Genomic DNA, 15,113 nt, shown 5'->3' on the forward strand with positions numbered 1-15,113 from the left:
CCTCAATTAACTTTTTTTTTTTTTTTTTTTTTAAACTCTGAATAGGTAGATTTTGCAGAGACTCATTTAACCTTCTAGCATGATACAAGAACTCAAAAAAAATGAGCTAAAAAAAAAAAAAAAGTTTAACGTGCTAAAAATGTGCTGCTCTATAGTTAAATGCACTCTATATTACCTATTAAAACAATTCAAAAGCTATCCCATAGTGTCTTACATTTAACGGTACAACTGGCTGTTTAACAAAAACAAACAGGAAAAAACAAACAAAAAAACATGACTACACAATCGCAAGCTGTTGCTATCAGTAATTCCAGTATTATTATAATTTTGGTCTTTCATATACATTTCAATATACATATCTACTGTTAAAAAAATTATAATAATCTATCTGAACGATTAAAACAGGTGTTTATAAAAAAAAAAAAAAAAAAAAAAAAAAAAAAAGATTCAAGTTTGGCCTCTATAATGCTGTGTAGTAATGAGGCTGTTTGGTGTGGTGGCTTCAGCGCTCGGTTCCGAGCGAGATGTTGAGTGAGGGGTGGAACCGGACGTGGCAGTTTCATCGAGCTCTACAGTGTTCAGATACTTCCCTGATCAGACAGTGCTTTCAGTTTGGGAGAACAGTCACGTTGAGATCAAGACCACTGAATCACGGTGAGGTCGTAGAGGGAAGAGCCGGGACAGGAGGAACGCTTTCAGCAGCTCGACTCTTCTGCTCCTTGGCACAGTGTTTCCTCGAGCGCTTCTCGGCTGCAGGCTCGGCGCTGCTCAGAGCCCCGGGTTTACGGCCGCGTCCGGGGGGTTTAGTGGTGTTGCTGGACTTCTGGGCGAGCGGCGTCGTGGACTGCGGGTCCGAGTCGTCGTGCTCTTGGCAGCACAGCAGGCCGCTGGTGGGGTGCGGGTTCAACGTGCCGTCCTCGTGGCTCTTACAGAAGGAGTTGGGACACAGCTGACAGAAGGCATCGGACGGTTTGCCGCACACATCACAGTGGTGCCAGGGGCAATCCCAACGACCTGCTCAACACATTAACACACATCAGGAAACTCATTTCCACCTCTCTCATTAGCGCCCTCTCTCACAAACTTCTGCCATAAACATTCAGGCTGCAGGATATATTCAATTAGCGCATATTGCAAGGTGTTTATGAAAACCCACTCATTTCTCCTTTACTAATTTACTTGAGGTTTAATTCAACATGGCTTATTTGAAGTGTGTGTGTGTGGCATCAAAAACCTTTAACAAAGTTATCTGTACTTTCAATCACTCGACATTTTTTTTTCTATTCTTCCCCTCAGGTTTTTAAATGACACTTTGTAAAATACTTGATTTATTTCTTCTATGTCAGGACCAGTTTGCTAGCAGCCTTTGAGTTCTTGGGACCTTCATTCCAAAAGCTAACATTCACTATAAAACCTCTAACTCCGCTTAGTGCTAAAGCTTTAAACGAGTTCAGTGTTTAAACAGCTAAACTTCGTTCATTATATGGATTCCGGTGAGCCTTTAACACGATTTGTATTCGACTGCTACTTTTTTCAGCATTAAATCATCGAAAGAAATTCATTGAGCTTGAATATTTATTGTATCATATTGAATTTATATAATGAATATAAGGAATTGCATATTATAATATTCAATAACCAATGGACAATGTGTATGTATAAAACGTTATTCATCATTAAATTAGTCCGTTTATGAATTGATCTGATCCGTTCTCAGCAGTTACGGTGTGGATATTGCGCTTACCGAAAGGCCTCTTAGTTCGATCGAGGCAGGACAGGTGGTACGCTTTAGTGCAGCCCTTGCGGTCACACAGAACCAACTGTCCTCCATCACCACAACGAAAACACTCATCCTCGGATTGCTTCTTTCCTTCACTACGAGCACGCCGCCGCTTGGGTTTCTTCTTCTGTATCTTGGCTTTGGGCTCTGAGGTGGGGGTGATCTGGGACACAGGACACAGTACCATTGGCTTGTTTGTTTTATTTACACAATTCTTTTCAAGGGCATTTAGGAATTCATGCACCAAGAATTTGCCTACAGATTTACGCAATTATCAAAATTAGCTAATTGTGTGGCAGCAGATGGGCATCAATTATCAGAAGGGGGGGGGGGGGGTTGTTTTGACAGTTGCGTGATCTTTAGTGCAAATCAGGTTATTTGAGTATTTATTGTATATTATTGTGGTGAGCAGAAAACATGTCAGAATGCACGTGTTCTTTAAAGCAGATGCCCTACAACAGAAGACTAAGTTCCCAGTCTGATGAATCACGATCTGGGATGAATGGGATGGGTCCGGAATTTCATTTGAACGTTTCCATCACCTTGTGAAGTCCATTACACAAAGAATTACTATAGTGTTCCTAATAAAGTGATCAGCGAGTGTATACTTGTTAACTCTGTCTACATCAAAGACAATATCCCAATTTAAACGTGCATTTCTAAATATCATGATTATATTACGCTGTTAAACTTCATGGCTTCAATAGACTTTTTAGACATGATTCATAAAGCGATCGCTTTTCTTTTTAATAGCTTGAATTCACAATTTCATATACTAATGTGATACATATTTTCTAGCAGTCCAATTTTTTTTACATGATTGAAAAATAATGTTTTTAGCCCTTCTGTGAGGCAGAGTAACCAGTACTTACAATAAAGCTGTACTGTCATTCTAGCATCTAATGCTCTTGGTCTTCATATCAAGTATTTGTTATAAATTATAAATGATTGGGTGCTTACAGCAGTGTGTGACTCACCTTGGGTCTATCTCCTAGGAAACCACTGCAGTTGGGTGCATCACAGCGACAAACCGTCTTCTCATTCCCCAGACAGTCCAGATTATAATTAAAAGTCAACTCTGTCCCTAGAAAATGAAATCAATGAATTAAACAGAGTCTACATCTAAAAAAGCAAACGTTAATAATATGGATTGCTTCTAATAAAAAAAAAAAAAAGGGGGGGGTTGTGTTCTTAACAGAATATATTGAATACGGTTTAACAATTAAAACATTTTAAAAACTGTGTAGAGTGTGAAGAAACAAGTCACTGAGAAAAAGACAATTTATTTGCACTAAAACAAATGATTGATTAAAACATTTAAATAGTAATTTCTCTCTCACATGTTCAATATTTTTGGAACCTCTTAAAAATGTGTAGTTTTTAACGCTGCAGTCTTAGTAAATGTGAGGTGGCACCCAATCAAACATTACCATAAGCTATTCTTTATAAAGTAGTTTTTTCCAAATTTTTAAGTTTGTTATTTTGATCATTTATTGCAATAAATACGTCCAGGTGTGCTCACCGCTTTTTTTTTTTTTTTTAACTTACCTGCTGGAATGTCACGTACAGCAAACAGACCCACACGAGTGTCTCCGTTCACAGTCCACTTCTGAGTCTCACAGTTAGGCTGGCAGCTATGGTTCATGAAGCGGGAGTAGTTCCCTTTTGGGCCTGCATCAATGATCCGGTCCTACATACACAACATTGGGTCATGTGGTGTACAACACCGTCTTCATCAGTTACTTTACTTACATGCCACACACACACACACACACACACACACACACACACACACACACACACACACACACACACACACACACACACACACACACACACACACACACACACACACACACACACACACACACACACACGACCTCTTTTCATCCTCACTAAACCAATCCAGGTTTCACTGTAAAAACACATACATGGGCCTAGTGGTAGTTTACCTTGTCAATGGTAAGCATGTAGAAATGTGTGATGTCATTTTCTTGGGCATATTTGATCCTGGCTCTGCACTCCTCCTCATCGATTAACTCCCCCACATACTCATTCACAAACTCCCCCTGATTTACAAACATAAATCAGCAGCATTAAACACATTCAGTCATATATAACCAAGATTTCACTATAGATCTATCTATATATAATTTTACAAATGAATGAAATTATACCAGCAATAGAAGACATTTTAATAGTGAATGTGTGTTTAGAGTAACTGCTGGTTCTTACCTTCTTGATGTCTCGGAGTGAAATGAGACCCCAGCCCTTTCCAGCTGTGCGGATGATCTTGGTCTCGGGGTAGAGGCGCTTGGTGAAATCCTGGTTCATGCAGCGATCTCCAGCTGGACAGACCTGAGGGTGACACTCGTACAGCAGCATGCGATTCAGACACTCCGATTCAAAGCTGCATGGCCTCTCATCACTCGGCTTACAGTTGCACTTGGGGATCTCGGAGATGTCCGCCGTGTAAATCTGCACATGTCCAACTGGTTTGTTGACCTGCAGAAAACAAACTGGCATTACCTACAAAGCAACATGGCCGACCAAAAAGGGCATGCATGCATATTTTATATATATATTATATATATATATATATATATATATATATATATATATATATATATATATATATATATATATATATATATATATATATATATATATATATATATATATATAAATAAAATAAAAATAAATAAATAAAAGTTATGACAAATTCTTTAGGACGTATTGTGTAACATTTTCTACCTTGATATATTTGTATGGAGGAGGTTTCCTGTTGTTCTCCTGAGCTTCTTTTGCTTCTCTCTCCATTTTGACCTGGTTAAACCGAGCCTCGGCCTCCAGCACAGCTAACGACGTGACAGGTAGGGAACAGAAAGATGCAGTGGTAAATAGGAGGTCCTTGGATTAAAATGGTTTTTTTTTTAATATAAATAAATAAATAAAAGAAAAATGCATTACCATTCTTAAAAACCTTCCCAATACCAGTCTTCTGGTTTCTGCTGGCCCTGTCTCCCTCCATATACGGGAACACTCGGCCCTGGTGGGTCCAATAGTAATCTTTTGATCCGAAAAAATAAACGGGAAACTCGCCAATCTCATGACGTAGGTGCTGGATGTTTGTAGGGATGTTCCTGGGGTGACGGATTTCTGCTGGCCACCATCTGAGATTTAGAGTGGGTCAAAAGGTTAACACCATAAGTATTTTTTATAAAACGGAACCAAAAGATTTACCAAGATGATGGAGGGCATGCTTGTAACATTTTTTTATTTATTAGAAAATTATTTAAAAACTGGTTTAAAACAAAAAAAAAAACCCTAGAAGAGACTCACTGACTGACACTTGCCTGTAATTGCCCAGTTTGACCCAGATAATGTCCCTGTACTTGGGCTTCTTGCCTGAGCGGCAGTCGTAACAGAACCAGCTGCCATCAGGCATGGATATATTTAAACAGTCAGGGTGAAAGGCAGCTGGACATGATTCACAGCACAGGAGTCTGCCACCTACAACAATACAAATACAGGATCACTGCTTAAACATTACTCACTTCGACAAAGATTTTTGTTAAAAAAAATTTCTTTTTTTAAGAGGAATTTCTGAATTGATAAACATAATTTCCAGGCAAGTAGAAACACCTTCTAATCCAACACTGTTAATCAGGAGATGAAATGTTACATCTTTATTATATTATTTTATTTTCCGAGTTCAACTATCATTTTTTTCCCTTATTTTTATATTATAGCACCAGCACACCATAACAGAATTTAAATCTTCGTAGGATACATTGGAACGCCGCCAGGATGTGCTCATCTCCCGCCTTGTGAGATGCCTTACTCTCGTCGGCGGTCAACAGAGTTCAGTTGTCTCATTGAGTCACGGTCACTGTTTTTTTAGCGTTTCAAAGCCCAAATTTTAGCTTGTTTCTTTTTAAGTCGCCATCACCGGTCACTTAAACGGAGCGCATCCGACGCCACAAACATATATACTGTAAAGTTTATACATTACAGTAATGTAAATTGCTCTGTTCTGCTAAATTATGGACAGCCATTTGTTAAATTACAGTATACGACCCCATACTGATCTCCATCCTTATGAAGTTATGATGGGGTCATCGCAACGCATCTCCATCCTATAACACGTGGCAATAAAGGTGATTCTGATCTTACAGTTTAAGACTCGTCTACATTTGCAGGAACACCTAATATACAAATACTTTGTAATATTACATAGGGACATTTAAATTATTATGCAAAGTCAATATCCAGCAACTTTTACTGTTATTATATTAACAGACTTAGGAACGTATATAAAGTGCTGTACAGTGCTTATGGGTTCAAACTATGTTAAACATCAACAGAGAAAATATCGGTAACAGATGCATTAAAGGACCAATTTCTTTGCTACAAATATACTGATTTTCTATTTCTGCACAAAAGAATCACCTAAAACACAACTAGAATTTTTACAGTTCCTTCAGTTGGTTTACACTCGGTCATATTCGACTTCGTAAACATTTTTTTAGAATGTCGGTTCTTGAAGATAAAAAGAAAAAGGTGCTCACCGTTGGAACAGATGAAACACCAGCTGACATTGACATGTGTATGATGTCTGTAGCCTTTTTTAGGGCTAAAGTGGTTGGTACATAACATGGTAGTAGATGTCAACACCTCACTGCCGGCTGCTATGCACAGATCCCCAGTGTGGCATGCTACTGGACAGCGCAGACAGCGAATCATCTTCCCTAAAGCATGAACATAAACAATTTGCATGAATATACTGCACCACGAAAGAAACCGTTACGTATGCTGAGTGTACAGTAGCGGGTGCTTTGCTTGAATGAGGTACCTTTGGTGGCTTTTGCTGTGCCACGGCCACTGCAGTGACAGCTGAGGCAGGTGTGTAGTGGGCAGCGGAATCCTCGGTTATCAAAAACCGTCAGCGCACTTAAACGCAAGCATGCTTCATGGTAGAAGCGACCGCAGTGTAAAACGCTGCAGCGCTTCACCTCCCCTTCAGACTTCTTACAAGTGAAACATGGGTGCACGCCTGAAACACAAATATGCTCTGAATATTAATCATGAATTTCACACCTACAAGTACCTAAAAAGTGGTTAAGAAGGCGGCCCTGCTCAGAGCCGGCTCTGTGGGGGTGCGATAGGAAACTCTCTTTGCTCTATTACTCTACACTGAACAATGTGTAATGAGTACACTCAACAGCACTTGACATGAACACCACATTCCATTTCGACAACCAAGAGCACTGACTCATTGCAGTTTTCCCAATATGAATAATGCGGTTTTAATATAAACTATTACTGAGGACGGCTTTGTGACTGCAGGGATGTTAAACGAAGGGTCTCTTCTTTACCTGTGCGGCAAGCAGTGCAGAGCACCTTGTCTGGTGGTTGGTCCAAACTCATACACTGCAGGTGGTATGAACCATAGCATTGTCCTTCACATGTCACCAGGTCCTCACTTGTCTTTTCGCAAACCTTTTCAAAAGCACACAATTTATTCAAAACTCGGACCAAGACCGCAATTCTGCTGCATATAAACATACAGCGCATGTACACTAACCTGACACACACTCTCTTTTTTATTACTGACTGCACGCTCTGCCTTCCTGGTAGCATGGGCTTCATCAGAGGGAGAATCGGGTCTCTCCTGAAAGGAAGTCTGGATCACATTAAAGGAAATGCTTAGTTAGAATGCACTAAAAAACATTAGAAAGGAGATTATCTATTAAAACGTTTGCTATTTTAATTCAATAGAATAAAAATCGATTTCAATAACTAATACAGTGTAATTATTAAATGATTTTTTTTTAGCTTTTTTATTTATTTGCTTATAATAACTTTGTATTCACAATGTAAAGGATCGGATCTCTAGCAGTACCTGGGTTGATGGGCTGCGCTTCTTTGATGAAACTGATTTGACTGGTGACTCGTTGCCATCTTCATGGTTTAGCTTCCTAACCCATTTTCCCTTCCTTTTAGGCTCTACTGCCACAAAAAAATGTTTTAGAAACACAGCACACGTGAATAAATGACTGAGACATCGAACAAAAGTAATTAATTGGTTTATCTACCAGTGACTGGTGGTTTGGGTCTCTTTCTCTTTTCAGCGATTGCAGATTTCGGTCTCTTTCGCCTTTGTATAGCGGCAGGAGGCTCAGCTGTCTGTGTTTACGAAAATAAAATAAATTAACCAGGCCATCAAAACCTACAGCAAGAAATACAACTATAGCCAAATGATGATGCATTAGGAATACTTTGGAACTGTTTTTATATTTTGCACAGAGCCCATTTAGTAAGATTTTTTTTTTTTTTTTTTACCCAAATTACTAAAGTGCATTTTTACTAACGCAAGGAAATGAATGTTTCAAGTATATTATTGATAAGATTGAACCCAAAACATATACATCGCTGCTCCTTCACTGATCTGTGCTGCCCGTTTAAAAGGGTATCTTTAGAAAATGATCAAACCTTTAACGGCTCGTGCCATTTTACCCCGTCCTCGAGCTTGGCCTTTTTCTTTGGTTGAGGTACATCCTCCACAACGAGATCTTCAAGTGTACGCTTCGAGGCCTTCTTCATAACTGAACACAAAACGGATTTACTTAGATAGCTCCAGAAATCGGTGAAGTGCTCTGGAATACTGTTTTATAATAAAAAAACATTTTTTAAAAATGCAAGACAAAAACCTTTAAAGACAGCATCGTCCTTTTCTTTTTTTAGTTTTCTCTTCATCTTGGAGACTTCGGCATCTTTAACACCAAGCCGACAGGGAACACGTATCAGGCAAACATTTTTTCCAACACAAACTCTTCAAACAGGTATCAATGCCAAAAAGGAAAAATAGATATATTTAAAAAAAGGACTGCAGAGCCCAAATTCTTACCCAAAACCACTGGCTTCAATAACTCTGTATTTAGTCTTTCAGCAATAACAGCAGATGCTTTAATTTTCTTCCTTTTTAGAGAGTTTGGTGCAGCTGGAAACTTCTGTTTGAGTTTTCTCTGCTTCTTCTGGGTTGCTTTCAAGTGGGGGTCAATTTCAGCAAATAGGACATCCTACACAAATATTTTATAGATAAACGTTAAAAAATAAAAACATGGATAACATGGCTAATGATAGAATAAAGAAAAAAATAATGCAACACCTCTTTCAAAGAGGAGTCTTTGGTGAATATTCCAGATTTATTAATTTTCCTCTTGTTGGTCAAAGGTTTATCTGCAGCAGTGGAAATATCCTGTAAAATAAATAAATAAATACATACAATTTGTACCAAAAAGTTAAACAAGAATAAATCAGGGCTTAGCAGATTCTTAACTGCACTTACCTGTTCAGAGTCAATTTGAGAGGGAACTACAACAGGAACGACTTTCTTGCTTTTTTTGCAGTGAGCATTCTGCTCCTTGTGGCTGATTTGCCCCTTGCTGGCTGGGGCTTTGGGCGCTTTAGGTGCTTTAGTAGGAAGGGGCGTTTTCCTTTGTGAAGTGCTGCTGTTGGCGCTCAGCGGGTGGGTAAGGTGGTTGCTCATTGTCTGTAGAGTGATGGGGCTGGACTGAGTGGAGTCAGGAGGAGTGAGACTAGCCGTATCTGGAAATTCTTCTTGACTCTCCTGTTTGCACTGAAGTTCTTGCAGCATATGAGAGTTGAACCGTGGTTGGTTGCCCTCATATGTGAAGCTGAACTTGGCCAGTCGCTCCTCCAACGGTAAAGTTACTGCCTCTGTTGCCTGGGAGACGCCCGTATTCCATGGTATCCGCACCTTACGCGGAATCGACAGCTAAACAAAAGAAAAGGAAATAGCTCTACAACAGGGGTACCTCGGTGTATTTCTGCTTTCACACAAAGATGAGCTACAATGTTTGTTTATTTGTATGTATGTGTACATACATACATACATGCATACATAAACACACAAACACACACACGCACTATACTGCCAAAAGTCACCTGGTCATGCGTATGGTATGTGCTTTTTGAGCATCGCATTCCACATTCAGTAACAATTTGCTCTTATATTTCGCTCCACTCTTTTGGAAAGATGTTCCCCTACATTTTGGAGTGTGCTTGTAGACATTTGTGTTCATCAGCCATAATGGTGTTAGTAAAGTCAGTTACTGCTGTAGATGAGGTGAGGAGTCCTGAGGTGCATATATATGTATACACACACTGCCCGTCCAAAGTAAAAGTCACACACACTAATATTTCATTGGACCATCTTTAGCTTTGATTTCGACACGTATTCACTGTGGCACGGTTTAATAAGCTTCTGCATTGTTACAACAACATTTATTCCTGTCCAATGTTGCAGAAATTTTTCACCAAGATCTTGTATTGATGAAGGGAGAGTCGGACCTCTGCGCAAAGTCTCCCTCAGCACATCAGAAGATTCTCAATGGGGTTAAGGTCTGGACTCTGTGGTGGCAAATCCATGTGTGAAAATGATGCCTCATGCTCCCTGGACCAGCCTTTCACAATTTAAATCCGATGAATCCTGGCATTGCCATATTGGAATTTGCCCGTGCCATCAGGGAAGAAAAAAACATTGATGGAATAACCTGGTTATTCAGTATATTCAGGTATTCAGCTGACCTCCTTCTTTGGGCACATAATGTTGCTGAACCTCCTGTAGACCTGACCAACTGCAGCAACCCCGGATCATAGCACTGCCCCCACAGGCTTGTACGGTAGGCACTAGGCATTATGGGTGCATCAGTTCATCTCTTTTCTTACCCTGCTGCACCCATCACTCTGGAACAGAGTTAATCTGGACTCATCAGACCACATGACCTTCTTTCATTGCTCCAGAGTACTTCTTTACGGTCCATTGCAAATCGAAGCCTTTTTTTTCCCCAATTAGCCTCACTGATAAGTAGTTTTCTTCAGGCTACACAGCTGTTTAGTCCCAAACATTCAAGTTCGAATTGTGCGTGTGAAAATGCTCTTAATTTCACTATAAACATAGCCGGGAGTCCTGCTGTTGTTTTTTTTATGATTCGATTTCGAATTTAAATAAACTTCTGATCGATCTTTTTTTCTGACCACATTTCTTCCTCAAAGATGATGGTTCCCCACTATCCTTCCAGTTTTTAATAATGAGTTGAGCAGTTCTGAACCCAATTTTAGTAGTTTCAACAATCTCCTTAGATGTTTTCTTTGCTTGATGCATGAAAATAATTTGACCCTTCTGAAACAGATTAACAACTTTTCCATGACCACAAGACGTGTCTTCAACATGGTTGTTTAAGAAATGAGAAGCTACTCACTGCATCAGTTAGAGTTAAAAAACTTGTTGCCAGATTAAATATAATCATTCATGCAGAAATTATCCAATGGGAGGCTCTTATTTTTTTACTTAAATCCAGGTGCTGACTTTTTTTTTTTTTTTGGACGGGCAGTTTGTGTATGCGCGCATGTGTGTGTGTTTATATATATATATATATATATATATATATATATATATATATATATATATATATATATAAATAAAACGTTTATTATAAATTATTATACAATATAATACTCTTTATATCATAAGTCAAGTAGCAGTGAACAGTATCAGTACCTTCTTGTCATCACAGCGGACAGTGGATTTTTTATTTCCACAGCACAGTGTTTGATATTGGTCTCTCTCAGAGAATATTACCAAGTTCTTCCCAGCAATGTATCCTCTCTCTGGTGTGTCGCTAAAATACTGTACATGGAACAATAATCCTCTGCACTTGTTTGCTGTTGAAGAGAAAAATGTGTGTTAATCAACGATTAAAAAAAACAAATTAAAAAAAACCTCTTTCCACTCTTTCTCTGGTCCTTACCTTTCTGTCTGAAGTGAAGTTTGAACTCTGGGTCTGTAGTGATCATGCATGGCCACCATGGGTATCCAGACGCCTTAGCCCAGACAACATCTCCCACAGAAAACTGCATATTGGGTTGATCCTCTGTCAGCAATGTCTGCACGTCCTCCATACTCTGAACACTGGAATCCCCCTCAGCATCCAGTATAGGCTGTGAGGGGGGCATCAAAATGAGTATTTATATCATGCTTGGGGTGATGCAATTGTTAATAATTTAAATGTCTCTTTTTTTAGAATGACATTTTAATTACACAACCCTGACTACTGAAGTAAAGGCTTGGTGTCAGGTGCATTTTGAAACATTTTAATGAAAAAATTTCAATTAGTTGTTTAATTTGTTTTGTTTGATATAGAAATTCAATAAAAATTAAAGATGGGTGAACACAAATCAAAGAGATACCATAGCGTCTGAAGTTACACAGGTCGGTACAGCAGCATCTCTGGATTCAGAGGTCAGGACATCAGTCTCAGGAGCAGGGTCATATGACTCTCTGGGCTTGTCACGTGCTTCTATGATAGTGTGTGTGAAAGCTGATCTGTCACAGCCGTTAATCACGGGGTCGATGGGGTGCCGTCTGCTCGGTGGCACTTTTTTCACTGGTCCCCTCAACTTGCTTCCTTCGTTCGCAACGCTGGCAGGAGCAATCATTCCTTCTGATAAACTTAAAGCTGCATTCGTATCCTCTGTGCCATCTTCTCCATAGCTAGCTTCATACCTGCTCGACGTTGGCGACTTTCCATTGGGCAAATGTTTGGTTATTTTGAGTGTGAGCTCCGGGGAGTCTTGCTTTCTTTGCGGGCTGCTATGCGGAGTTCCCGATTCTACTGCTTTATGGAGGGGCGATCCGGGGGGAGACGTGCAGAACTTCGACATTGTCTCCTGATCGGAGTTGAAGAAGCAGGTCAGATCCAGGTGTTCGTGAGCGTGGTTAGGGTTGCCCATCTTCTGCAAAACCCCATCATGGGGCGTGGCGGCTTTATCCATGAGAAGAGCTGGATCTGTGCTTCCATCGCCTCGTCCCTTACATGCACATGGAGATTCGGACAACTGCTTCATACTGGTGGGGGTCTTTGGCTCAGGCATTGCAGGTAAAGATCCTCCCTTACTGTCCATCGGTGCCACTCAAAGATCTGGTGTAAGATAGGGCACAGACATTGTTGTATTTATTTATTTACTTACTTACTAATCACTCCATCCAACAATAGATTAAATTATACTGTGATTTTTTTAAATAATAAAAATCACTGTAAATCTACCCAACAGCTGTTGGAGGGCTTTGGGCTGATAACAGAGGCAGGAGAAAAGCTCCACACTGCTGCACCTGTAGCCGCTGAAGCATGGGGGCTAACCTGCCAGAGCTCCTCGGGATCAAGGAATGACCCTGCATTATACTAAGATCCGATTTGATCGAGTGTACTTTCTAACACTTATCCTGTCAGGCGAGCAACGACCACTTGCACCAGTGAATCCGAGGATCCATGTTAAACGAAATGGGGATCTAGTCAGTAAAGATGGCTTCCCTCTTCAGTGTGCAGGGAGAGGGAGAGAAAGAGAGAGAGAGGGGGCCCGGGTAGAGTCATACCGAGTTAAAGTACTGGGATTTCGCTCATTTAGAGGCTTGTTTTTGTGTGTGTGTGTGGGGGGGGAGATTGGGGGGGGGGTGTAGATGCTGGATCATTTGGGATCATGGACGGAGACACCATCAGACCCTAAGACACCGAGTGAGGATGCGAACCTCTGACCACATGCTGAACACAGATATTTGACAAATCAAACACGCGAAAATCGTGTGTCTGAATCACTTTTAAAACACGATCAGGTTAGAAATCTTTTGTCATTCAAAACGCCCACTCTCTCCATCTCTCTCCCTCTTTCACTCGAGCTGAGGGAAACCTATTGATATTAATAGCCTTCAGTGACAAAAAAAACCCCGAAGCCTGAAGCCCCGCTAATGCTCACATACACTTTGAATAACAGAGCCCACTTTAATGCAAATACACCCCTCACAATACTGAGCCCAGAGCCCGGGTACACTCAGGGTACTGCTTATATGAACCACCATCTAGTGTGTGTGTTTCAAATACACTCCAATCCAGTGAGTTAGTGGCGGACTGTGAAGGCGCTAATAGGGACAAACAATAACAGAACACACGCTAGCATTGTGGCTAAAAATGCTTCAAAAACAGCTAACAAACAAGCAGGCAGCAGTTAAACTACCCCGAATATGAACATGGTAGTTTAATGGAGGGGGAAAACCAGATTATTCGAGGAAGAGAAAAGGAAAGGCGGTGATATAATGTGTCGGTGTGAATGTCAAATCTGAGGAAGGCAACAGCTAATCTGCATGACAAACCAGGTTCGAATGCTAGTTAGCCTCCTAGCTTTCTCTCTCTCTCTCTCTCTCCCACACACACACTCGTACACACTCAGACACACTCCAGCTGCTTTAATAACACGCCGGTTTCTTTTTGCAGGAACGCACCGGTCCCGCTCGTGCAAACCCGAACGGTGCAGTCGTGCCCCGGTGTGTGTTATTTTTCAGCACATTATAATAACCTGTTCGAAGCATTGCGGCTCCTCCGACCCTCCTATTCATTCGAGTTGAAGCTTTGCGGGGAAACTCGCCCCAATCAGCGCGAAAAATACTCACTTCCGATTGGCTGGCGGCTGCCGCTCCGTTCACCCGGCCTTTTCAAATGTGTTCCGCTCCCCCTCGCTATACGGCATCTTACAACAAAAAAAAGGAGAGAAAAAATATCCGAGCCCCGGATAGGGGGGGGGGAACATTAGCGGGTTTTGTAGCTCACGCTAATAAACGCGATTCGGAGGTAATTGGTTATTATCGCGTTGCTCCGAATCAAGTCGAGGCCGAGAAGCGAAACTTAGCCGCCAACAGAAATGAACAAAACTGGAGGGCATCCTCAGTCAATGACGTCAGAGGCAAGAAGGCGGGTTGCCAGGTTTACGCGCCAGTGTTGAATTAAAATGAGAATGAGGTGTTTCATTTTTTTATGTTTGAGTAGAAAAAAAACACAAATTACGGATAAATAATAAAATAAAAACAGACTCAATATCAATCTATCAAATGACCAGAGACTACTGTAAAGAGTAGAGACTTCATCTGAAAAGAAAAGCGCACACTGTAAAAGCGCTGAAATAACAAGAATCGGTATCAGCATTAGGGGTCAACGCGTCATTCAAATATATAGCCTATTTCATTTTTTTAATATATTGTATAACCAGGCCAATTCCAATAATTAGACGTTTGAATGTGTGTAGGAAAAGATGATTTAAACCAAATATGTAAACGTAAAAAATAAAAATGTCTGGCAACCAATAAATAAGCGCGCCAGAAAATCTCTCCAATGGCATTCCTCGAGGAGTACGTTTCTATGGAAGCCCGTTTACTCCATTTAAAAAGTAAAGCCGTGAAAAGCGAGCAGTAACGATGACCTAA

The 15,113-nt window shown here is 40.5% G+C and overlaps 1 protein-coding gene across 6 annotated transcripts; it reads right to left on the reverse strand.

Moving 5' to 3' along the window:
- Positions 1-505: 505 nt before the first annotated feature.
- nsd2 (nuclear receptor binding SET domain protein 2) lies at positions 506-14,560 on the reverse strand. Of its 6 annotated transcripts, none has more exons than XM_083540207.1 (24): positions 14,307-14,560; positions 12,056-12,786; positions 11,617-11,806; positions 11,367-11,530; positions 9,132-9,581; positions 8,952-9,041; positions 8,691-8,862; positions 8,494-8,556; positions 8,276-8,388; positions 7,879-7,969; positions 7,686-7,789; positions 7,368-7,466; positions 7,159-7,282; positions 6,636-6,836; positions 6,352-6,531; positions 5,137-5,293; positions 4,751-4,953; positions 4,535-4,638; positions 4,016-4,285; positions 3,733-3,849; positions 3,329-3,470; positions 2,758-2,864; positions 1,745-1,943; positions 506-1,014 (listed from the first exon to the last, which is right to left on the reverse strand). In XM_083540207.1, exons 2-24 carry the CDS (start codon positions 12,767-12,769, stop codon positions 650-652), a joined length of 4,419 nt encoding a protein of 1,472 aa, XP_083396333.1. In that variant the 5' UTR covers positions 12,770-12,786; positions 14,307-14,560; the 3' UTR covers positions 506-649. The 6 variants fall into 6 exon arrangements, with proteins under 6 accessions (XP_083396333.1, XP_083396328.1, XP_083396329.1 ...); XM_083540202.1 differs by having other exon boundaries at positions 7,686-7,792; XM_083540203.1 differs by having other exon boundaries at positions 7,686-7,792; positions 14,213-14,550.
- Between the last annotated feature and the right edge of the window lie 553 nt (positions 14,561-15,113).

Source organism: Silurus aristotelis, assembly GCF_946808225.1.
Source record: "Silurus aristotelis genome assembly, chromosome: 4".
Classification (NCBI taxonomy): Eukaryota; Metazoa; Chordata; class Actinopteri; order Siluriformes; family Siluridae; genus Silurus; species Silurus aristotelis.